Source organism: Octodon degus, unplaced genomic scaffold, assembly GCF_000260255.1.
Source record: "Octodon degus isolate 3935 unplaced genomic scaffold, OctDeg1.0 scaffold00008, whole genome shotgun sequence".
NCBI lineage: Eukaryota > Metazoa > Chordata > Mammalia > Rodentia > Octodontidae > Octodon > Octodon degus.
The window spans coordinates 11,006,317-11,032,131 of record NW_004524584.1 but is presented as its reverse complement, the minus strand read 5'-3'; the positions used below and the strand labels follow the sequence as shown (position 1 = coordinate 11,032,131).

Below are 25,815 nucleotides of genomic sequence, written 5' to 3'. Positions count from 1 at the left end.
ACCCATTGTACATATTAATAAACACATGCAAGGTGATTAAATGATTGAATTGATTAAATTAAAGCTGTTTTATTACTGAGATGGGGAAGGAGAATCTGTGAACCCATTTTTATACTATAATCTGATGTAAGACTTAAAGTGTTTATGCTCACAAAGAAATGAATTCTGTAAGATGTGACTAGGCTAGGGTTGTACCTCAGTGGTACAGTGCTTACCTGCCATACATGAGGCCCTGCATTTGTTGCCTGGCACCTCAGAAGACAAAAAAATGAGATATGATTCATTAGCGTTTTGTTTTGTCAGTGTCAGGGCTGAGCCAGCAGCTGCCTCCCTCCTGCTCCTCCATACCTCTTCCCCCCAAAAAAAAATGAAAGAAAAAACAAAATGTCAAATTTAGAGTATTAGCAATCCCTAATAAGAAAAGATGCTTGTTTGCTTATAGTGAGACTATACAGTACTTTTACTGTTTCAGGTTTCTTTCCTTATATCCTTATGTCCAGGATTTAGCCCAGCACCTAGGTATTTTGTTGGGTGAGTGAATTTGCCTACCAAGTGCTTGAAATCATGGATTGCCACTGACCTTTGAATGTTCTTAAGACTACCCTTAAATAAGAGCTTCTAGAATAGAGTGGACCTAACAAGTTTGATAAACAGTTGATTCTATTGATTCTCTAACTTGATGCATCAGGAACACCTGGAGGGCTTGCACAGTAATATAAGTTGTAACTAATCAGGTTTACTTTCCCCATACTTGGATTAGGATTGCCTTACCAAGTGCTCAGGTAGTGGGTGTGGTACTCATTCTCCTGCTCTTGATGGGACATAACTTTGAGAACTCCTGCTGTTTGCATTCCTCTTCAGAGGAGTCACACTGTTATTTAGCAGGTTTTGAGAAGCGTTGCAGTAACAGTTAAGTGTGAAACTTCAGAATGTTCACTGGCTCATATATGTATGTTAATCATGTACTACATTGCACATAATGCCTGTGAACATTTTTAGGAAATACTGTTCTGGCCATTTTTATAGAAGCAAAGCCAAACATCTGTAGCATTTTCTACATACAAAATGGTGTGTGTGTGTGTGTGTGTTGGGGCTTCCCATTGTGTGTGTGTGTGTGTGTGTGTGTGTGTGTGTGTGTTTGGTTTTGTCAGTATTTCACCTAGAAAGAGAGCCTTCCTGGGTCCAGTGGTGTCATGTGGCTATCATCCCAGCACTGAAAATCTGAGGCAGGAGGATGCCAAGTTTGAGCCTAACCTGGATACCCTAGTGCCTTAGTGAGACCCTTTGTGAAAAAAATGAGTGAATGAATGAAAGAATGAATGAATGGGCTGGGGATATAGCTCAGTGCAAAGGCCTTTCAGTCTCTAGTATTTAAAAAAAAAGTGAGATTTTCAGAGTTGTATCTTGTCACAGTCAAAAGATAGACTATGGTAATCATAATCTAAAGGAAACATTTTATTTTTGCGAACTTTAATTTGCAGTGTGAATGTTTAGATATATAGCAAAAATTTATGAAAATTGAGCCCAAATGATGAATATCTTTCTTACTACCTTTTAAATTCTTTACTGTTGTATTTCATTTATTTCCTAAACTTTCTGGGCATGACGAAACTAAGAAATAATGTTTGTAATGAAGGTTGGGTTTTCTTTAGATAATGATCAGCTAATGTCATTTCACTATTATAATTTGAACTTTAAGCTTGCTTTGTCTTAAGGTACAGCATTTTCTGTATGTCTTAGATTTTGTTGACCTCGGTTTAAAAATAGGACTATGAAGGTGCTGGTTTTTCGTCTTTGAGTCATGTAAGATGTAACTAATCAGGACAGAAATATTTGAAGAAGTGAGAAGTATGTTAACTAGTACCAACTTGAATTTATGTACCGCTTTATGTTTCCAAAGGCTGTGGATCTTTCCATTGATGAGTCTAGCTTGACAGGTGAGACAACGCCTTGTGCTAAAGTGACAGCTCCTCAGCCAGCTGCAACTAATGGTGATCTTGCCTCAAGAAGTAACATTGCCTTCATGGGAACACTGGTCAGATGCGGCAAAGCAAAGGTAATTTTCTTCTTTTGGAAAAAACAGTTTATTTGTTTGTAATTGGTGTTTCAAATTTTTGACTTCTATGTGTTTTATTGTTACACCAAAATACTATGTATGACAAAAAAAATTGAACTTAACCCCAGGCAGCTTGAAATTAGGGAGAAGTTTTGTCCTTGAAATACAAACACGTGAAATACACAGTTCTGCCATTTATTGGATAATAGATGGTCCTTTTTAAGGATAGAAATAAACAAAAAAATAAAGGTAGAAACACACTTCATTGCTAGCTAATAAACTTTAATTGATATGGTACTGGCTATGATATACTGACTGCACACTGTTTACCTAATATTTGATTTCATTTTGCGTGAGATTTCTACTGCTTCACTAGTAAGGCACCATTCAGCAGTACAGGAGCAGGAAGAAGAAGCTACGTTAAATGTTAGTTTTACTGTAAGAAATGTTTGAATTTCAGAAATATTGATGCAAGCCAAAAATGGACCTCAGAGTTGAGTCAGTAATAAGAGTTTTTTCTGTTTTTAATTTTATTGAGAAGTAGCAATGAGACAATTTCAAAACAGGTTAGTACAATAATTAATACATTGTATATTGTTGTCTTTGTAGTTATTTATAGTACAAGATGCATACGTGATATCTGTATAAGCACTATTAGTTCAAAACTTTCTTCTCATTGAACTAAGAGAAAGTAGCTATATACCTATGCTAACTAAGTTGAGTCAGTAATAAGTTGGATAAGGTGTTTATTTCCAAGATTAATATTTTAAAGTATAAATACTAATTTAGTTACCAAAAATAAACTTACTAAGGAAACCTTGGATATGTATGTCAGGTCTGTAGGTAAGATTCTGTAGGGAATTAATGGGGTTTTGTTTATTTTTCTGGTTGAACAAAGTGAGTCCATGTGTATATGATTCTCTTATTTATGCCTTTAGGGTATTGTCATTGGAACAGGAGAAAATTCGGAATTTGGGGAGGTTTTTAAAATGATGCAAGCAGAAGAAGTGAGTACTTCATATGTTAGTTTTGTTTTTTTTTTTTCGCATTTGAAACACACGAGTAGAAAAAAAATATTATTGAATTCTTGTATATACTATTGAAAGCAGTATTCTATTGAGAGTATCTCTGTTGTCACTTCTTAAATATGTGCTAGAAAACCTATGATGATAGGGACCTAAGTTGTTAGAATTCCAAAAAAATGTTGATCTTTACTCATTACTTATAGTAGGATGAGATTATGGCCACCTTTTTACAGAGCTTACTCATTTAAGAATTGTGTGCATGTGTGTGTGTGTGTGTGTGTGTGTGTGTGTGTGTGTGTTGGGGCTTCCCATGCATTCAGCATGAACTTTCTCACTGAGCCACACCCTTAACCTCCTATTGGTGTTTTTGCTTCAGAACAAATCTTGTACTGAAAGTTTTGACTACATAATTTTAAGTGAGGGGATGGGGAGTTTCGTAAATGAAATAATGTAGATGATTTTCATTAAGAGTACTAAAGATAGGTTCTTTTATTAAGAGTTGTGTGTGTGATTTAAGACTACATGGATCAAGCCCTTCATCAGAGTCCTGAGTGCGTGATACAGCATATTCAGCTAGGTAATTATGGTGATACTCTTCTCCAATTTGCCTAGGCACCGAAAACCCCTCTGCAGAAGAGTATGGACCTCTTAGGAAAACAGCTTTCCTTTTACTCCTTTGGTATAATAGGTAAGAGAAGAGTGAGTATGTGTATATTATATTTCTACATGGGTTTTAGTTTTTGAGTGTGAAGGATAGTATTGTATTCTATTTGCTTTTCTTTAAGTTTAATAGTTTTTTTAAAAAATTATAAAGCCAATTTTTTTCTACAAAGAAACAAAATAGAGCTCTGTAAATCCTATAATTAGATAGCATTTCTCTGAATATTTTGAGTAGTTGTCTAATCTTCTCAAAATGTGATTATGTTTTGTTACTAATTATGTTTCATACATTTCATCATAAACATTAGTTGCTCACCAAAAACTAATTTAAAGATTATATATTTCATTTTGTAAATCTATAATCAGACACTTTTTAAGACATTTCTGTACATTTTTTGAAAAATTTTACTCAGTAATTATCCCATAATATAGATGTGTTACAGTAAACATTGCTTATTTCTTGAGGATAAATTTTTATAAGTAGTAGTGTTGTAGCAAAGGATATCTATGTCATTTTTAAATGTTTTGCCAACTATGAGTGTTGCCATTAACATCACAGATGAAAACTGACTTGTCATTGTTTCACAGTTCAATGTGAAAGAAATTGAGTACTTTTTGATATATATGGCTGCTTTTAGTTTTGAATTGCCTGCAATTTATTTCATCTTTTTTGATCACTTAAGTCAGATGGTAGCAGCTATATATATAAATAGAATTTAATCCTTGAGCTGCTGAAGTTATGACTATTTTTCTCCCTATTTTAATTTTGTCTTCGAGGGACAGATAATAAACTTGGTAGGAGGGGGGGTACATGTTTTTGAAACGTTCAGTTTTCTGTGATTTTAAAACATTGATACATGTTTGTGACACATAATCATCATTGGAATTGGTACATACACATGTTGTATCTTAATCATTTTTACTTTCCTTCCCCCTCTCCACATCCCATCTTCCTCTTTCCTTTCATCCGATATCTCCACAAAATCTACCTCCCTGTTTCCTGAATTGTGAGGTTCCTTTAGCACATTTTTCTGATATCTGTGCAATTAAGATCTCTGTCATTGTTCTGCTGATAAGGACTTTCCCAACTGTGTTTATAAGAACGTTAAATATTATGTGTTTATAAGAACATTAAATATTATTCTAGTAGAGTCCATACTTTCTCTTTCCCTCTCTTTTTTTGAAACAGGGTCTTGCTCTGAAGTCCTGGGTTGGCCTTGAACACACTAGGTAGCCTAGGCTAGCCTCAAACTCGTGGGAATCTCTTATCTAAACTTTCTCTTTCCCTCTTTTTCACTTTCTCTTTTCTTAAACCTAGAAATGTGCATATGCTCTACCACTGGGCTATACCTCCAACCTACCTATCATACAGTTTAAATTTTTGGTGATCAGTTTTAATTTTTTTTTTTTTTTTTTTTTAACTATACAGCTAGAGGAAAAGCTCTAACATTTGTGGGGTGTTTTTTTTTTTCTCTCTGTCTCTTTCCTTTCTCTCCCTCCCTCCTTTCTTCCCTCCCTTCTTTCCTTCCTTCCTTCCTTCTTTCTTTTTGTGAGAGTCCCACTGTATAGTTCAGGCTGGCCTAGAACTACCTTATGTCGTCCAGGTTGGCCTTGAACTCATGGCAGTCATTCTGGCTCAGCCTCCTGAACGCTGGGATTACAAGTGTATGCCATCATGCCCCACTGAGTTTTACTCACAAGTTAATTATCCTAGTACTGGTAGTTTTATAATATATTCTTTATTACCTATAATGACATCTTTGTCATTTGTGAAACAAATTAATTTTAGAAGCTTTATTTTGTTATTTTCCCATCATGTTATTTTAATTAATCTAGTTATTTTAGTGTTTGATAGTCATTAATCCATTTTTAAAGCAATAATTCTTTTGGATAATGTTAGTGAGATCTTAAGTATCAATTCCTTATTTATGGTGACTGTTGTCATTAGGAACATAACATAGCAAGTTGCTCTTAACTGATGTATATATTCTCTTAGCTCCTTTAATGATCGTTGGTATTTATAGAAATTTTATATTGAATTTAGTAAATTGAAGGGCATCCTAGTCAATTAAATCTTTCTAGTTTATGTTAGCACAGTACTATAAAACATCTCAAATTTAATGACAAATGTGTTTCAAGTTTAGGGTTATCTGTTTTTACTATAGTATAATATATTGGGTATAATTTTACTTGTCAGAGAAACCTGTGGAATAGGATAAAGGTCAAGATCTAGATTGGGACTTAGCAAATTTTTTTTTGTGAAGAACTCAATAGTGATTATTCTAGGTGTGTAATTTATAGTTTTTGTTGGAAATGCTGAGTTTTCCTTCAGTATGACAATAACTACAGACAGGAGGAAACAACTGGATGTGTCTGTCTTCCAAGAAACTTTATTTATAGAAATACACAGGAGGGCTACAGATTCGAGCTTGCTGACCCCTCATATAATTTATGGTCAAATTTATTTTTATCAGGATAGCATTTAGGGTAGAATTTTAGAGACTCACTATCTGGATTACACAAGGTAGAAAAAAGCTTTTTAAATATTCACATTGATCTAGAATATAATCTTGAGGTTGCTTTGTGCAACCTCTGATAAATCTGTGTTTTCTTTTTTTTCTCAAAGTTGGACTTGTAGCCTTTTTCCCCTTCTTTTACGAAGATCAAATTTTAAAGCAAGAAGTATAGTTTATGTTTTGTGCTATCTTCCTGCCTGCCTACCTGGTGGTGCTAGGAATTGAGCCCTCAGCCTCACACTTGCTGGGCAAGTGCTCTACCTCAGTGTTTTTTACTTTTTTAAGATAACATCTCATTAGGTCACCCAGGTTGGACTTGAGCTTTTCTTTGTTTGTTTGATTTTTGGGGCAGGGTCTTGAGGCTTAGTTGAGGCTGACCTTGAACTCACAGCAGTCCTGCCTCAATCTTCCTAGTGCTAGGTTTGCAGGTGTGTGTCACCACTCCTGGTTTGAACTTGTGATCCATGTGTCTCAGCCTCCTGAGTAGTTGGGATGACAGGCATATGTAGCACCTGGCTTAAAATTTAAATACCATAAAAGTAGTAATTTGTGAATGTCAATTCAGTTTTTAGGTATCCTAAGTAAGATACACCTTGCTTTGGGATAGGTTCTAAGTTTATCTTCATATGCAATATGAAAACAGGTGATGTCTAGATACTGAGTCATGAAAATAAAACTAATATTTTTGCAGAGTTGATAGTAAGTAGAAAGCCTATATGATTTATAGGTCTGTCTCATTTTTGGATTGCTTGAAAATGTTGGTAATGTTTTCTTAAACCTACAATTACTACTTTGAGGGATGGATGAGAACAGAAACAATCAGGGGTAAAGCTGTTATGCACCTGCACAGCACTGACTTTTAAATAGTGTTAGCTTTAATCTCCCTTGTCTGATAGATATTGTAAAGCCTTGTAATTGTGATCTGATATATTTTTCCTATCTTGTGAAGAAACCTTGTGGATACCCTTAGCTGTTACTCCATCCCTTCTAGATGATTTTAGAGAAAAGAGGAAATTATTTGATTTTGTTCTAGGTATCATCATGTTGGTTGGTTGGTTACTAGGAAAAGATATCCTGGAAATGTTTACTATTAGTGTAAGGTAAGTTCTAATATTTTGTTCATAAAAGAAGTCTCTTGTGCCTTTGATTTCTCTGGTACAGATATTGTAAAATCATCATGGGAAGTCAATAGTATATGGAGCCCACAAGAGTGTAATATCCCCACTTAGGTAGTTTTAAACCCATAAATGCAGTAGTTCTGGGAAAATGAAACCCTGTATATATGACAATGGAGAAAGCCCATCTAGATGTCTGTAATTATTAACCTCCTGTTACATTTCATATATAATGACAAGGATTGTCAAATGGAAAACTAGCAGCATGACAGAGAAAGGCCACAATGACAAAACTAAACAATCATTTTCTGAGGAAAAAGAATTTGAGAAATAGAAGTTGAATTTAAGAAAAAATGCAGTACCTATTTTTTAGAACCTTCTTCTATCTGCCATAGATTTTTCTAAAACTTGATCAGAGAACAGAGTTTCTCGAAATTAATATTTGATTGCTGAAATTAAAAATTTAATCATAGGACTGTATTATAAAATTGAAGAGATCTCCTCACAGTAAATATATAAAGTAGAATGAAGTAAAATTGATGATGAAGAATTTCAGGAATTAGTATTTCAAATTAGTGTAAGTTTCACAAACAGGCAAGAAATTATATAAGAAGAAATGTACATAAACAGTTTCTCACATCACAGCAAAAGTGAGTCCTTATACAGTAGCTTGAAAAGATTCACCAAACAGGTGAAAGGATAATCTGCATACATCTCTGTATGTACGAGAAAAATCAGGTCATATACAAAGAAAGGAAAATTAGGTTGTCATCAGACTTCTCATTAACAACAATTGCCAGAACTGGGTTTTTCTAAACATTCTGCCTCTCAGTATTTTTCATCGGCCATATCTGTTACCTGTGTCCTGAACATAGCTGAGCAAGTTCAATGTCTGTCTTTTGAGAGAGTTCTTTTACCAGCATGTACTTCAGTTTGCTCCAGTACAGGAGATGAGGTCAACCTTGTGAGAACAGCAGCAGCCCCGCATTAAAATTAACCTCATGTTCCACAAGAGCCACTGTCTGTGAAACATAAACTTTTTAAGACACAACTGTAGTTAGAAGGGTCATGATATTCAGAAAATGCAAAGTCACAACTAGTTACAAATGATTATGATTCCCCCAATCTAGAGACAGTAGGGATCTCTTTATCCTTTTTTTTCTTGCATTTACGACAGAGTCTAGGGGGTCTACAGGGTCTTACTACATAGATCGAACTTGTAGTGATTCTCCTGTTTTCAACCTCCCAAGTGCTGGGATTACAGGCATGCACCACCATGCCCAGTCTCAAATGCAGTCTCAGCACACCCTGGTCGGGGGGAAGCATGCTGGGGCTTGAACCCTGACCGCTGAGCTCTGCTTAAGCAGGCGCTTTTAGTCTGCTGAACTATCAGGCTGACCCAAGGGGTCTCTTTATCCTAAGCAGTGTTGCATGTCAACATATTTGATGTACTACTTTGTCTTGTCACTAGGGTATTGTAAGTAGGACTTACCCAAATGCAGAAAGGGTAAAATATTTTATTAAATCTTCATCTTTTGCAGCATCAAATTAAGTAGATTACCATGGTGCAGAGATAGCAAGATTTGATTATAAATGTTTGAATTATATCTGCCTAGAGTATCAGTCCAGTTATTTACAAATAGGGAAACAAATACTCAGATTATTTGTTTCTTTTTTTTTTTTTTTGTGGAACCGGGGATTGAACTCAGACCCTTGTGCTTGCCAGGCAAGCGCTTATTCTACTGAGCCATGTCCCCGGCTTATTTGTTTCTAATTTATGCTTTTATGAATTCCACAAACTAGGGGTGAAAGCAAAAGTGATAATATATGGATAGTATGAGAGGGTAGAACTTACCCAAGCATCTTAACAAAGAAAGTTCTGGATGGCATATTGGTAGTAGGCCTAGGAAGTAAAAGTTCAAATATTAGAATAAAAGCCAATATATTTCAAGATTTTGGGGTTTTTTTGTTTTTGTTTTTGCGGAACTGGGAATTGAACTCAGATCCTTGCGCTTGCCAGGGAAGCGCTTATTCTACTGAGCCATCTCCCCGGCCCAAAAGCCAATATATTTCAAAAGGCAAAATTAAGTAGATTTTAAGGAATAGGTAGGCTGAACAAGAAGTGAAAAATACAATATAATGAAGGAATATATTTTTTTTTCCCTTCAAAGGAGCAAAACTGCAAATTAAACTTAGTTTAAATTTGTATAAATAGCCATGAGTTTAGCTATGAAATAAATTTAAAATGGGATTTGAGTTTTAAATATTAGCCATTGTCATCAATTTTAATTTGGGGATCTCTATATCTACTATATCTCTTCTACCTCTCTGTAGAGATTGATATAGTATGACTTATTCTTTAAATCTTAAATCAAATAGAATATAATCATTCTGTTTTCCAATTACCAGATGTAATTGGACTCTTGCAAATCTCAAGTATATTATGGTTCTATAGTGATAAATTTTTTCCTGATTTTTGAAACATTTTGGTATTTCATCACCTTAGACTTATTTTAACAATGATTTCCAAATGTATTTAAATGATTATAAAAAGAAGTAGATGATGACATTGCTTGGAATATTGATGTAATAAAATTGAATCATCATCCTTTTTTCTTTGAGTTTTCTAATTGTATTAATCAAAATATCAACTTATTTAAGAAAGTATATCTAACATACCTATTGTATGTTACTCGGTTTCGGTCTTTGTTTCTGCTATTTGTTTTTACGCTTCAAAATAAAGTTAAAAAGAAAAAGAAAGTGAAATGTCTGGTGACAGTATCGAGCTGTTTTGTGGTGGTATTATTCATTGAACAAACGTAGAGATTGGGAATTTTTTTACCAAAATGACAGAATAACTGTCAGAGAAAATTTTATAGTTTTTAGACAAATCTGAAGGTGAATGCAGAAAGTTAGATAGAAGCACTGTGAGCTACAATGATATGGGTAAAATTAATCATAATGAAAGGCTCAAGTCCATGAATCCTTGGGTGATGATACTACAAATTTCTCAGAACTCTTAAATTGATGAATGAACAGTGTATTTTTAAGGGCAAAAGAAAAGAAACAGACATTTTATAGTAGGGCTTTGTGACACAGTGTGTCTTGTTACTTTTCTTGTCACCGATACACAGTACCCAGTACCCACGAGTTAAATGAGGAGAGGTTTTATTTTCACTCATAGTTGTAGAGACTTCCATCTATAGTCACCTGGCTTCAAGGTAGGGCACATGGCCGAGGAGAAACAGTCCATGGCAGGGCGGGCAGAAGACAGGAAGCAGATTTCCTTTGATTTCTCCCCCCACCCCCACTAGGTTGCAAGGCTATTTGTTGGTGGGTCTCATGCCCAGGGTGGGTCTTCTGTTTTCCAAATATGTCAAACCAATCCAGTTGCACACAGTTAATGATTCAGCCACCTCTCAAAAGCCATGCTCATGAATGCATCAGGCTTTGAGGGGACATTTAGAATAAGCCTTTACCATCCCTTTTTGGTAACAGTATGTATAATGGGGTTCTTTCATCTTTTATGATTCATATTTAACCAAAATTTATCTTGTACTATTTATATACAAATGGAGAAATGTTGAAGGTTGACATGAACGTAAGGGTGATTAAAAGGAAATAATTTTTGAGAGTTGAGTGTTTTGCATTTAATTAGTCTTTATGTAGCATACAATTCAAACTGTTGCTGTGGTTAATTTTCAGCTTACATTTTAATACTGTATATGTGTTGATTATAGTTTGGCTGTAGCAGCAATTCCTGAAGGTCTTCCCATTGTGGTCACAGTGACATTAGCCCTTGGTGTTATGAGAATGGTGAAGAAAAGGGCTATTGTAAAAAAACTCCCTATTGTTGAAACTCTGGGTAAGTAGTGTTAGAGCAAGTTACGCAATGACATTTCAGTTATGGTCAACAGGGAGTCATCTTCAGATTTTATAACATTTGTTTAAAAGTGGTTTGGACAGTAGAGTTTGACTTATGGTGGTGTTGAGTATGATTTTATAAACTACCAAAAAAAGGCAATTAAAAACTCATGTCTCTGAGGAGAAATGTTTAACCATTGTGGAATGTTCTGATGCTTAAGTCATCTTTAAAAAATTCATGTATATCGAGTGAAATATTGGATAAAATTAAAATGCTTCTATTTAGACATCAGAAGAAAATAATTGATAATTATGTATCCTAAAAATGTCATACTCAAGTTTAATTTGATTATAAGAGCAGTAAAACTTGAGTAGTTATCTTGCTGAAACATAACCTTATCCATGATATGCTGTGAAACTTTAAAAAAAAACTTACGTTATCCATGAATGTATCAAATTTAAATTCTAGTTTTCATTTTAATATGGAGAAGATAAACTACTTGGAACTATCCTGACAGAAGGACACATGTGGGTTTATATATACTTGAAGCTTTATCAAAATGTATTGTAAAATAATAAAACCTTAAAAAAAAAAGTATAGAATTATAAGATCAAGGGCTGGCCCAATAGCTCAGTGGACTAAAGTGCCTGCTTAGGTTGATCCCCCATGTGCTGTGCCGGTCCTGTCCCCAGGGCATGCTGAGATGTGATATTGAGACTGGGTGTGGTAGCGTGTGCCTGTAATCCCAACACTTGGGAGGCTGAAACAAGAGAATCTCTACAAGTCTGGTCTATGTAGTGAGACCCTGTAGGCCCCCCTAGACTCCCAGTCCTAAATACAGAAAGAAAAAAAAAAAGAATTATAAGGTCAAAATGGAGTAGCTTTGTGGGTAGTAAAGAAAAAGCAAACTTCTAATTTTTATTTTTAATTTCAGAAGCTTGATATTCTGAGAAAGAAAGCATAATATGTGAAATTAATTTAAAATTATTAATGATAGGTTCCTCTAAAACATCTACCTATGTTTCTCCCTAATTCTTTTTGGCAACATGTAATGATTTGTCCTTTAGGCTGCTGTAATGTGATTTGTTCAGATAAGACGGGAACATTGACGAAGAATGAAATGACTGTTACTCACATATTTACTTCAGATGGTCTGCATGCTGAGGTATTCTCTAGCATTCTTCCTTTAAAACAATAATACGCTTTTGTTTAGAAAGTGTTTAACATTCTAACTATTCCAATTTTCTAGCTTCAAAAGGATTATAAATTTGAAGCAGAATTATTTCTATCCCACATGACTCTGCCAAGTCTTGTCTCACTCTGGTTGTATACCTCATATTTTAGATAATTTGATTTCTTCTTGACACCTCTGTTTCAGGCGCTCCTACACCAATCCACTTCCAAGTCACTTAGTTTTGCCCTTGTAAATAGCTCTTCTAGCCAACTCTTTCATAGCCAGCATCCCCAATTCATGTTGGCTTCCTGATAAAGCCTCTTAGTAACTCTTACCTGTTTTTGATATCCTCACTTTATACTGCTTGAGGGTTTTTCTTCAGAGTCAAAATTTGGGCGTGCCAGTCTTTAAGTTGAAATACTTCAGTGGCTTTCCATTGGAACCAGTATCCTGAACAATGCCCTCCTAAGGCTTTATGTACTGCCCCCCCCCATTACTCTAGAGCAAATAGACGGGCTTTCCAGTTCTTCTATTGTGATAGAATTACTCCTAGGACTTTTGTTGCTCTTGTCACTGCTTAAGATAGTCTTGATAATCTCTTTTTTGCTCATCAATTCAAGCCCCTCTTCAGAAAGACATTGCTGACTACTCAGAGCTGGCTCCATATGGTATATGTTGTCATAATATTCCATAGCTCTTATCCTAGGTGAACTTTCCTGTTCCTTTTTCTTTTTACGCTGATTCGTAAGAACAGGATTATGTTAATAAATAAAGGAACATCATAGTAATGAACATTTGAATGAATGAACCTCTCTGTTCCGTGGTTCTTCCTGAAGTTGTTTGAGGACAAGTTCCAGTTCTTTGCAAGAGTTTTGACTGGAATGTTCTTAATCTCATGATTGGGCACAGTATCTTCAAACATATTTGCATCTAATTTACTGAACAGAATCAACCTTAGACAAATTAATAGAAGTTGCATTTATGTTTATTTTGGTCCTTTTCACATAAGCCTTAAAATGATGCTGTTGCTCTCTAGGGTGTTTGGTCAAGGATACCCAAAGCTGTGTTCATGAATATGTCCTTCTTTCAGAAGTGGTATTGGGGTTACATATGCTTATATAGTCCAGATGTGGACAGTAGGATATTAGTTTCTCTTTTGTAGTCCATCTTTTTGTATTCTCAAATACTGACTCTGTTTGTTAAATGTTTTTCTTTCAGACAAATGTTACTTTTCTAGGGCCAAACTTTAAATGCCATGATGCAGATAATTAAAGGGGTACATACAACTCAGAATAGTTTTCCGTTTTTACAAGTTGTCTCTCCTGTTTGTATTACTATTCTCGCTTTCTGTTCCCTAGGTTACTGGAGTTGGCTATAATCAGTTTGGGGAAGTGATTGTTGATGGTGATGTTGTTCATGGATTCTATAACCCAGCTGTTAGCAGAATTGTGGAGGTAAGTACTTTATTTTCCAAGCAGATACCTTTCTTCACAGTAACTGAAGACATCGTGATGGGTTCATAGTTTGTATGTGTTTCTCTTAGGCAGGCTGTGTATGCAATGATGCTGTGATTAGGAACAATACTCTAATGGGGAAGCCTACGGAAGGAGCTTTAATTGCTCTTGCCATGAAGGTATGTACCGGATTGCTTTTCTTGGTGTTACCTTTCAGTAGACTGTGTGAAGCCATTAATTCCAGCATTATTAGGTTTTAGGTATTGAGCGAAAAAGACTCAGACTATTTCACTGTGTTTACTACCTTTTGGGAAACAGTTTTACTCTTAGAAATAGCTATTTCAATATTACCATACTTCCTTATATGCAAGATATAAATTAATGACCATTGATGGATTTCTTCTCACGAAGAAGTGTTCATCTTCAGTTATTGAGACCTGTATGTGAGAAGTCTTACAAATACGGCCAGTTGCTGATTAACATTAAATTTTAAGTGAATATGTGCTTCCTTTGGCAGTATGTGCACTAAATGAGTAAAAGACAATATTATTATTTCCATGTAAAGATACTGAGGCAGCCATGAGAAATACTTTTTTCTTGTCTGTCTTTTGTCCCCTTTATCAGTATCTCAAAATGAATGTCAAATTAAAATTTGTGCTGAGAGAAGGGGCTCTTGTTCTCAGTGACTGTTTATATCCTACATCCTATATTTGTTTTCATTTTTTAAAATTTTTATTATTACATGTTTACAGAACATAGTGGTTACCTTCCTTGTGGGATGTTTGTACATGTACACATTACATCTTGAGTTTTTTTTTTATCCCCCCATATTTCTAGGTCCCCTTCCTATTTGCAAAAGATGTGTCCCTGTTTTCTATTATCTGTCTCCTGTTTTGCTCTTTGTATATATGTTTAAGTATTCATGTAAGAGAAACTATGTGATATTTAAGCTGGTTTACTTCATTTAATATTTGTGTTAGTGAGAAACCTAGACGTTTACTCTGTCATATTCTGAAGAAAAACAACTATCTACTTTGGGGAATAGTTGGAGAAAACTTTTAAGACTTATGTGAAGCAGGATGCATCTAAGATCACTATAAATGAAAGCCAGTATAGAATTACAGGTTGTTAAAATATTTAGTTTGCTGAAATCTGTAGTTTTAAAACATAAATGTTTATTTTCATTTTTACTTGGTTTCCTTATAGCTAAAAGGCATAGTATTGCTTTTATAAAGATCCAATACTTTCTATGTTATACTTAGCAAGTTACAGTGGGGTTCATGAACTCGGTTCTTTCCATGATTCTGGTCTCTAATGACCAGAACAAATCAGATCCAGTAGTTAGGTTCAAAGTTGACTTAATGGGGAAATTTAATTTGATTCTCATTTAGTTCAGCTTGCAACTAGAATCATGGAAAGAATTGAGCTCATGAACCAAAGTACCATTTATTAGCTGCTTCTTTTGTAGGAAGTCAATAGCAACATTCTTAGAACAAGTGAAAGGCAGGCTGAGACATTACATCTCAGACATTGAGCCACATGTAAGGACAATGCAGATTCAGAGGTAGAGTTGGGATTTGAAGGCTAGGATGAGTTTGAATGAGGTACACTATATAAGAACTAGAATAAAAGTACAGAGGAATAAGTCAGCACAGAAGGGATTGTGGTCAATCTGAATAACTTGGGGTAATAAATACTGTGTGCTGTATGGTAATTTTCTCTAGGACCTTTGAATACCGAGGAGAGTCTGAAGGTATTACAAACAACAATAAATTGTAGATTTTTGAGTAGTGTAAAAATATTTTGGGCACTTTTAAGAAGATTCAAAGGGCATTGCAAAGCAGGACCGCTGTGTGACTTGAATTGTAGCCAGGACATAAAGTGAATAGGGGGTAAAGTACTAGTGTTGGTAACAGGTGGAACACATTTGAGTTCGTAGGAAGTATAGGATTGAATCTGAAACTTGTCCTGATTATAAAAGTTTATGCTCAGTGTTGCTTCAATAGCTTCATTTATGTCCTGTTTTTTTCAGAATTTGAGCTGGTAAATTACTATAAAGGTTTGATTCAGGTGCCATAACTTAAGACTGGCTACACATTTAGGCTTTTGTGTTGAAAATTTTAAGCTGCTATGTATAGATGGAGCATTGCTAGTTTTTCACCATTACTTGAAACATAATCCATGTATTTCTAGTCCACCAAGTTGCAAGCTGTGATCTTTGTTATTTGTTAAAGGACAAAAAATACCATGCGGTGGTCCCACCAGCCTAACTTTCTGCCTTGTAGATGGGTCTTGATGGAGTTCAGCGAGACTATGTCAGAAAAGCTGAGTATCCCTTCAGCTCGGAGCAGAAGTGGATGGCCGTGAAGTGTGTGCACCGAGCACAGCAGGTGTGTGAAGAGCGCGGTGCTTGCATCTTGTTCACCTCTAGTTACTAATTTTTCACTTAACTCTCTAGCTTTAAGCAATCACTGTACATAGTAAAGTATGTTTTTAAATATGCCCATTAATAGTATGCTGTAGTGTTTGTCTGGCAAGTGCAGCATCCTGAGTTCAATACCCGGTACCACAAAAAAAAGAAAAAAAATTATGCTGATGTCTTGTTATTTCCATGTTCTCTTTGTTGCCCTCTTTCTTATAGAATTCATGCATAGGTATATTTAGTTTTGTTTTGTGGACAGAAAATTTAAACACGGTATAGCCTGATTTCAAGTCTTTTAGAGCTCGTGACAGTAGGTTTTCTCAGTGTGCTTTTTAAATTCTTGTTGAGAGTTTGTTACACCTCAGTTACACTGTGTTGTCAGGGTAACTGTGCTCTTTAACTGAAGGGATGTCTTATTTTTAGAACAAATGAAATCACAATATTTTGTTTAAAAGTGTTTTCCAAATACTGTGTATATAATCCATCTTGATTGATGCAGTTTACAGACACAAAACCATGTGCACTGATACTTTAAACTGTTATCTTGGTCCTGGATACTTTAGAATGTTTTTGTTTAATGAATTTTGAATTATCCATAGGATAGAATTTCATCATTCCTATTTGCTGTTACTAGTTTAATATTTAAACTTCCTAATCTGCTTCAAAATACTTTTTCCTCTTTGCTTCAAACATTCTTATCCTATTGTTATTGGCAGTGTGTCCTCCACTGTAATAACTTTTTAAAACTTAGATGCTCACTGTATTTTTTGAGGACAAAAAACAGTTTTTTGATGGGTCTGTCTCACCCCTTATAAAACAGTACAAAAGGTGAAAAGATTATTTGTCTCATGTAATACTAATTGATTTGACGTTTTAACTGTCTTGAATGTTACTTCATAGAAGCTGCATGTGGAAGATGAAATAGTCTTTGTTGCAGGACTGCTGGACAGGAGTGGCAGAATAGAAGTTTGAAAATGGTTATGTGATTCTTCTTCCCATTTTCCAGCGCAAAGAATTCTTTGTACAAATAAAACTGACCAGTGAAATAGATGAAACCCAAAGCATGGATGTGACTCAGGATATGGAAGAGCCTGACACAGAGAAGGCAAACTTGGAATTTAAGATATTTCCAGTAGCTCAAATAGTTTGTTTTTTGAGGGTTTTTGAGTATACACTACACTTTTATCTCTTCCTTTTCTGTACTAAGCCAGAAATCACAAGGAATAAAAGTTAATTCATAAATACCTTTGAAAGTAGGGAGTAAGATACAAGGTAAATGTAGGAGAGAAAGTTGAATTCTGAATGAAGAACCAATAAAACTCTCGATAGCTTTTCTGTTTTATTAAAACACATCATTCATGTTCCTTTACCCCTCTGGAATGTCAGAAATCTTAGCCTGAGAACAAGAGTGGAGTGCAGGACTGTGGTTTAAGACTGAAAGCAAAATGTCTTTCCTCAAGGATAAGCCTCTAGGCCTTAAATCCACCTGTGTCTTACAACGTGTAGGCAGGCATCTGTTTACCTTCACTGTCAGCATCAGAATAGTGAAGAGTTTTAGAAGAGCTGAGCCTTATGTTTGTTGAAAGAATTTAATTTGTGCTGAACTTCATAACCTACCAGCAAAGTGTACTAGTTGATTAGCTCTGCCAATACCTATAGAGATTTTAGTCCTCTAATTAATTTACCCTTGATTGTAAATGGACAGCCAAGGATTGTTAGAAACTTTGGGAAAATCTTCAATATAAAAAAAAAAGTGGACCAAACTAGTGGAGACGGTCACCTCTGAGAAACAAAACTAATGCCGGATATTGTCAGAGACTATAAGAAAAAGACAAAAATACTTTGCATAGTGTATTTATCAAATAAGAAATCTAGCAGAAAGAGGTAGACAGTATAAGATACAGGGTACAGTCTGACATACCTATAACTCTGAGAGGCTGAGTCAGGAGGGTCACAAGTTGAAATCTAACTGGATGACTTAGTAAGACTGTGTCTCAAAATTTTAAAAAAGAAATGGTTTGGGGAGTTAGCTCAGTGTGAAGACCCCATATTTAATCCCCAGTGGAAGAATAGAGTAGGAGAAGAGAGCAAAGGTTTAAGAATTAAAGCATCTTCTTTGTATTTTTTTCCAGTTGTAACAGTGACTCTGGAATTTTAAGTGAGAAAAGCCTTCAAGATGGCAGCAAGGCCAGGGATATAGCTCAGTGGCATAAGGGCCTGCATGGCAGAAACAAGATCCTGAGTTCAGTCCCTGGAGATACCAAATAACAACAAAAAAGATGGCAGAAAGTTTATTTCCAGCTAACCTTAATAAATGTGAAGATAAAATAAAAATATCACATACTGTCTCCTTTTTCAAGAAATAATGATAGATAATAAAGCAAGGGAAATGCTTAGAAGCCAGTGAGGATAAGGATGAAGAGAAGTTCCTGATACCTACATATAGCAGGTTTAAAAGTCAATCAACTCAAATCAGAAAAAAAGAGAAAAGAAAAAAGACTGAGGAGGGAGGGAGGTTTCCAATAACAATATGGAAGTGATAGCATATCTACTCATTTGACCGTGTGAAAATTATCACAGAAAGATTTTACAACACATGGGAGTTTGGGCAGAATGAATGAGGGCTATAAATAAGACAGAGCCAGTAGAAAAGGTAGTTTTATGTGGTACAAAATAAAAGTAGTTTATTTTTACACAAGGCAAAACCTGAACAGGAAGGGAGTATGGCTAATGGGCCCTGAAAACAATAGCATGTCTTGCTGCTTGCCTGCCCCCAGACGAGCTGCTCACGGTGGTTACCTGGGAACCGTGGCGTGTGAGCCTCAGTGTGCACCACAGCCACAGCAAGGGGACAGGGGCAGATACGCACTGGTCTGGCATGTCCTTTGAGAGGTGATATGCGCACTTCTCACTTGGCAGGAGTGTGTGCGGTAGGAAAATGCATTTCTACCTGCACGAGAAACTGACATGGTTGTGCACCACGATGGTCATTACCACCGCTTGGTTCAATAAGGAGGCATCATAGTGAAAACAGAGTACTGACAGACCATGGGGGGGGGGGGTGAAGAAAATTACACAACTTTATTGAAGACATTAAAAAGCCTAAATAAATGGAGAGCTGCCATGTTAATTGATCAGAAGACTGAACATTGTGAAAGTGACAGGCTCACCAAATTGACCAGTAAATTCAATAAAATGCAGTCAAAAATTTCAACATGTTTTATTTGAGTTAGCCTCATCAATCTAATTCTAGAAATTGTTTGGAAGAACAGATGAGTGTAATATTCAAGATTCTCCTAAGGAATAAAAATTTGATAGTAATGTTGGAAGTGGGACTAGTTGATCAGTGTCATGACCAGATATGGCAGCATCTTGGTTTTTAGTAAAACGTTTTTCTCGAATTGTAGTGATTAGGATTGTGTAGTGCTGCCACAAGGTTAAACAAATTGATCGCAGAGTCAGGTGGACACCATCAACAGAACCACGATTACATGGGGCCGGCCAAATAGATCAGCAAATTAAAGCGCTTGCAAGCAGGCACAGGGACTTGGGAGGCTGTAAACAGGAGAGTCACTATGAGTCTGATCTAGTAGTGAGACCCTGTAGACCCTTCCCTAAAAAATACAGAAAAAAAAAAAAAAAACCCGCGATTACACAGAAACTAGATTTAGTGAAGAGCAAGTATTACAGGTCAATGGGAGAAGATGAACCTTTCAATAAATGGCATGGGAACGAATAACTGATACATAAAGAAAAAAACAATCAAATTTCTCTCATACGTTTACAGAAATCAGTTCAGAAAAGACTAAAGACAAATGTAAAAAGCAGAACTATAAAAGATTTACAAGGTAGTAAAGAATATCTTTAGATTTAGGGTAAGAAGTGATCTGCCTAAGCAACCTTGTATACAGCCTTATAAGATCCTTATCAAAAAAAGTTACTTCTACTAAGATGTGGGAAACAGCCTACAGCATTTTACAAGTGACACACTCCTTCCCCAAATGTCACATAGAGGTCAACAAAGCTTTTTGTTGCAGCTTAGAACAGGAAATAAGAGGGAACGGCATCCCAAGTGCCCTCTGTTTTCTGTGACTGGATGGCTAAAAATTGGGGGTTTTTTTCCGGGTTGTTCGTATCCTTGCTGGGATCTGCTTTCCCTTTTCCCTTTGATTCACTGTTCTGCTTTCTTTTCAGCCCTTTGTAGGCCTGGGCTGTGGTTTTGGAGGGGTAGGCTCAGCAGAAGCTATGCTGATGCCTTCTTTTACGGTCTTTCACCTTTATCATCTTGCCTTCCTCTTGGGCTTGGTGGTGGCTGTGTGTGGCAGGTTGTTGCTTATCCATGGAGTGCTTCTGTCTTCCTCATCTGCTTCTGGGTAGAGTTCATTCCCCTTCCATCTCACTCCCAAATGTGTTTCTCAGCCTCCCTCCTGGTGTGAGAGTTCTCAGTGTTTCCTGGTTTGGTGTTAAAATTTGATCATTTGTAGCCTGTCTCAAGTGGTAGTAATGGTGGGTGTGGAGGAGTAATTTTCACGTCAGAGACCTGTGAAAAAGTACTATATTGAAGGAACAAATCCAGGACACCTAAGGCTATTAGGAGATATGACAGGACTTATTTCCCACAAAAAATAGTTGATTGACCCAATTAACATGGAAGTACATTGTGTCAGGAAGTGGGAAGCGAGCACTGATTTTAAATAGAAGCTGCCTATGACTTTTCTCAAGTGTCCACAGTAGCCCTGGGGACTTCCTGTCCCCATAGGACCTGTGATCTTTCTGGAACTTACTTCCAGAGCTCAAGAGAGATACTGAGATGACTCAGGAAATGTGGAGCCAAGGTAGCACACTTGTGACCAGGGCCAAACTGCAGGCTGTCCTGTGCACATGGAGGGGAGGCTCCGACTCCAGCCCCCATTTCCTACCTAAGTCTTTCGGCACATGAGAGGCATGATCTGGACAGGGCTGGATAGACGCTGGGACACGAAGACCTGCAGAGGTGGCTCTGCTGAAATCCACAATACTGACAAACTTTGCTTTAATTGTATCATAAAGATTATGAGAGGTGGAGTAGGTCACAACAAACAGTGTATGAAATTGGCAGTTAAAGGATTAGCACTATAAATGTGTTATAAATATAGGAGTAACATGGCAGCAGGTAATGGAGTTAAAATTGATTTGTCTCTATGGACTGTAGGACTAGAGATGAGAAGTATTGGGTAGGGACTTGCTGGTTTTCATTGTAAACTTCTGAATATAACCTTTATTACCTTTTGTTTTGTCTTTTTTTTATGGTGCTGGAGGTTGAATGCAGGGTTCTGCTCAATTATGTGGTTTGTGAGAATTAAATGGGAACATAGGATGGTAGAGGTAGATACAGATAGAAAGGTAGTAGTGAATAAGAAACATGAATTATTCCTTAGGCCTGAAGTTAGATCCCTTTCCTTTTCCTGTTGCATTGAGATGAGCCTCTTTCCAAATCTCAGAATACCTAAGTCAGGGCTGAGCAGAGCACTGGTTTTCGGTGTGCAGGAGCGTTCTGCTGTTTTCTATAGAAGGTGCGGAACACCCCCTATGAGTTTTTGATCTTCAGGATTCAGTGCCACTCAGATTTCCCTGGGGATCGTGAGAAATGCGTGTTACTTGGCTTTGGACTGCAATAACAGATATGTACGAAGTGAAATTAAACTTTTATTTGGTATATTTTTCTTCTTAGGACAGACCAGAGATTTGTTTTATGAAGGGTGCCTATGAACAGGTGATTAAGTACTGTACTACATACCACAGCAAAGGGCAGACCTTGACCCTTACGCAGCAGCAGAGAGATCTGTACCAGCAAGAGAAGGCGCGCATGGGCTCGGCGGGGCTCAGAGGTAAGGTGGAGGCAGCATAATCCCTGGAGTGGAGAGAAGGAGCCTTCGTTTAATTACAGAAGAATTCATTTTTCGCTCTAAGCTCTCTCCCTCTATATCTAGGCTTTATAGAATTTTCACAATTTCTGAGGTGTTGGTGCTTAACTGATGGCATAAGTGGAAAGCCAAGACTGACCTAAAATAGGAAGTCTCTGGTTCTTACAGGCCTGCAGCGAAGTCTCTGAGTAGGTGATAGAGATTTTATTTTAAACAAGTTTATTATCTGAGAAGGGAGATGCTAAAGATGAAATGATGTTATCTTTTTCTAATTTTGTTACTTTGTCTAGTAGTTAATAGAACTAAAGTAGTTTCCTAAAAATGGAAGTCTTAAACCTCTAATTTAACCTTTAAGGTAAGGCGATTGCTGCCTTGATCCTTTCTGCTGTCATTTCTCTTGGTGTTCACTAGGAAGGTGAAGAAGAGCCCATATCCTGCTTTCAGGAGTGACAAACCTATGACATGTGTGTTGTTCCTCTTTTAAGACAAAAGATGTTAAAGTATGAGTTATTTTATCTAAACTAAAACCTCGGGATTCAGGCTTAATTGTAGTGTTAGCACATTGCAATGAATTCGTGTGTTTTGTGTTACAGTTTGGGGATTTGTGTGGCAGTTTGGGGATTTTATACAAGTTGATATTCACTGTCTGTTTCTGTTGCCATCTGCCTCTGTCCCAGGACAGAAACTGTCCAGGGGCTCACTTTCTTCAGAGAGAAAGCCTTTGGCGCTCATGTCTGCAGACCGAACTGCAGAGCTCATGCTTCCCGGGCAGGCCCTGTGCGGCTGAGCTGTGTCTGGCCCCAGGTGTATCATTCTTATTTTGGGAAGACTGAAGTCGTTTTTCTTTGAAGGTTCATTGTTGTTGGCTCATGTGTATGTTGCTACCTGGACACTGCCTGAGAAGAAAGTGGGAGGAGACTGCCTGACACCACACATCTGGCCACTTCTAGGATTCGGCACAGGCCCGTGTTACACCTGCTGCTGCTGTTTTTTTTTTTTTTTTTATATATATATATTTTTGGCCAAATGGAATTATATTAAATTTTTTTTACAATGTTTTAAATTGGTAATTATAGAGACTAGTCAAAACTTTTTTTTTCCCCCAGGTCATATTTGCTTCTTAACACCTGCTTCTTATCCTCTGCCTTGTGCAGGGTACGTATAGTTTGTAGCCTCTCAAATTGCAAGAGTTGGTTTCCTCTTATAATTTTAGTGAAATAGAGTCAAATACTATACTTCTTAGGGGAAAGAAAAAAACTAACATGAAATTATTTTGGTTGATACTTGTGGTTCACTTAATTAAGGACATTCTTTAGGTTTAAAACATGTGGAGAGATTCATTGGACTTTTGCTCTTTCAGTAAGCTAAACTGTGGGCCATGAAGGCTATCCCAGCCTGTTGCTGTACTCTGTGTCCTTGTCTCTCAGGGCTCTGCTCTAGCCCGGGACACTGAACCAGGACTGAGCTGTGTCCTACTAGAGCTTGGAGATGTCTTACCTGGAGTTATGGGCTATACTGTGATTGTCCAAAACCTCACACTCTGTCTCCCAAGAAAGGAGCCTCCCAGATGATTTGTTTTGTGTATGGATCAATTATTGTATGAAAAAAATTTCTTTTAAAGAAAAATAACTTTTTTCCTTCCTAATATAATTGACTTTGATAGCAGCTTCCGAGGCTTCTAGTTTTCTTCCCACCAGTCTGAATCCTCAACATGGTTCCACACCTCTGCTTTAGCCCTCAGGCTTTCTGGGTCCTTCAGATCAAGGTAGATTCTCCAAGCATCAGTTTTGGGGTAGGAAGAACCTCTTCTCTATAGTTTATTTGAGTCAGTTCTAAGAATAGGTGCTGTGAGGTCAGAGGTTTTTGTTTTTTTTTTTTTTTATTAAATATAAATTTGTCAGGCCACATGTGCAATGCTCACTGGGTATTCTGGAGAGCTGGATACTCTTTCCCTCATGTTCTGAATGGGCTCTCTTGGGGACTACGGGCAGAGACTGAAATGTGGTGATCCTACCCACAGGAAGCTTGTCCCTGGTGGATAGGCCACATCTGCCTTCCCTAGTTCATTTCAGCCCCCCTCCCCTACTAGATGGAAAGAATGTCACTGTTGGGGCTTGGCCCAGAATCATAGTTGCTAGAGCAGGGGTAGTTTAGGAGGCTTCCGGGCCTCCCAGCCTGGGAGAGGTTTTTGTGGGGAAAGCTTGCCTATGAAGAGCCCCAGGAGACTCTCTTAGCTCTTCCTGGGAAGACTAGCAAAGGGGGCCTGTTGCCCTCCTGGGATACCTGCTTCTGTTGGCTCTGTGCATCTACACCTTTGGCTTTCTCTTTAACTCTACTTTTGCTAAGATATACTTAACAAAAACAGAAGCAGGGAACAAAATGGGAACCTGTTTTCCACAGATCTTCACAGAAGTCATCACTTGCAGTTGGTCTCCAGTTGTTAGTGAAGCACTAAAATGGTTAAATAAAGAGGTAGGGGATGGGGAGGTAGCTGAGCAGCCTAAGAGCCTGCCTGGCAAGAGCAAGGACCCAGGTTTGATCTCTGATTCCACATGCCATGCCGGCCCCACCCCAGATACGCTGAGCTGGCCGCCGAAACTGCAGGTGGTAGTGCCAGCCTGTAATTCCAGAGCTAGGGAGGCTGAGATAGGAGGATCACTGAGTTTAAGTTGCTTAGCAAGACCCTGTCCCAAGTAAATAACTAAAAATTAAAATAGAAATTAAAAGGAAACAAAAAAAGTGGGATGGTTGGGTTGCTCTTAGCAGCTCACAGCAAGTTTCAGGTTTAGGATAGATGTGAAAACCTGAAACTTAAATGTTCCTGTTCACCGGAATTTTGAGAATGGAGATTTTCACACTTTTAAGTTTTGATTCTTCATCTGAGAGGTTATGAATTTTTGTATGTGTGGTTTTGTGTTGTAGCACTGTGAGGAAGACTAGACTTGGTAGAGGAGAACTTTTTCTTTTTTAAAAAAAAATTTTAGGGAAGGGTCTACAGGATGTTCAGGGTTTCACTACTAGATCAAACTTGTAGTGATCCACCTGTTTACTGCCTCCCAAGAGCTGGGATTACAGGTGCGCACCACCATGCCCAGTCTCAATTGCTGTCTCAGTGTGCCCCGGGGGTGGGGTTGGCATGGCAGGCCAGGGGATCGAACCCCTGGCCTCTGCGCCTGTTTGCAGGTGGTTTAATCCACTGAGCTGGTTGGCTGCCCAAGGAGAACATTTTGGTTTCACAGGAGTTTGAGAAACATTCTGGTCCTTCGTTGTTACCTAATGTCTCTTCTTCATTTTTCCTTTGTGCCTACTTCCCTCTTCCCCTGAGATTCCCGTTGGTTCTGGTGGAAGAGTAGACCAATTTTAAATCTCAGTTGATATGTACTTTTCCTTTTACCTGATAAAATTTGTTTCTTGCTGGACATTGTGGCACACGCCTATGATCTTGGCAGTTGGGAGGTTGAGGCAGGTGTGCCATGAATTTCGGGCCAACCTGAGCTACATGGTGAGTTTAAGGCCAGCCTGTACTGCAAAGCAAGACTCTGTCTCAACACCACCCCTCAAAAAAACTTGTTTCTTTTTTTTTTTTTTTTTTTTGCCCGAATGCCTTCAAGGCATGACTGGCTGT

General features: G+C 37.2%; 1 protein-coding gene across 2 annotated transcripts in view; it reads left to right on the top strand.

Annotated features, from left to right (window-relative positions):
- Positions 1-25,815, top strand: part of Atp2c1 (ATPase secretory pathway Ca2+ transporting 1) — a 147,130-nt gene that overhangs the window by 82,525 nt on the left and 38,790 nt on the right. For both annotated transcript variants that reach the window (XM_004625023.2, XM_023705261.1), the window contains 10 exons: positions 1,901-2,056; positions 2,995-3,063; positions 3,694-3,769; positions 7,291-7,357; positions 11,113-11,237; positions 12,305-12,402; positions 13,770-13,865; positions 13,955-14,044; positions 16,151-16,255; positions 21,998-22,154. In XM_004625023.2, coding sequence (XP_004625080.1) covers positions 1,901-2,056; positions 2,995-3,063; positions 3,694-3,769; positions 7,291-7,357; positions 11,113-11,237; positions 12,305-12,402; positions 13,770-13,865; positions 13,955-14,044; positions 16,151-16,255; positions 21,998-22,154 — 1,039 coding nt within the window. The remainder of the gene's footprint in view (positions 1-1,900; positions 2,057-2,994; positions 3,064-3,693; positions 3,770-7,290; positions 7,358-11,112; positions 11,238-12,304; positions 12,403-13,769; positions 13,866-13,954; positions 14,045-16,150; positions 16,256-21,997; positions 22,155-25,815) is intronic.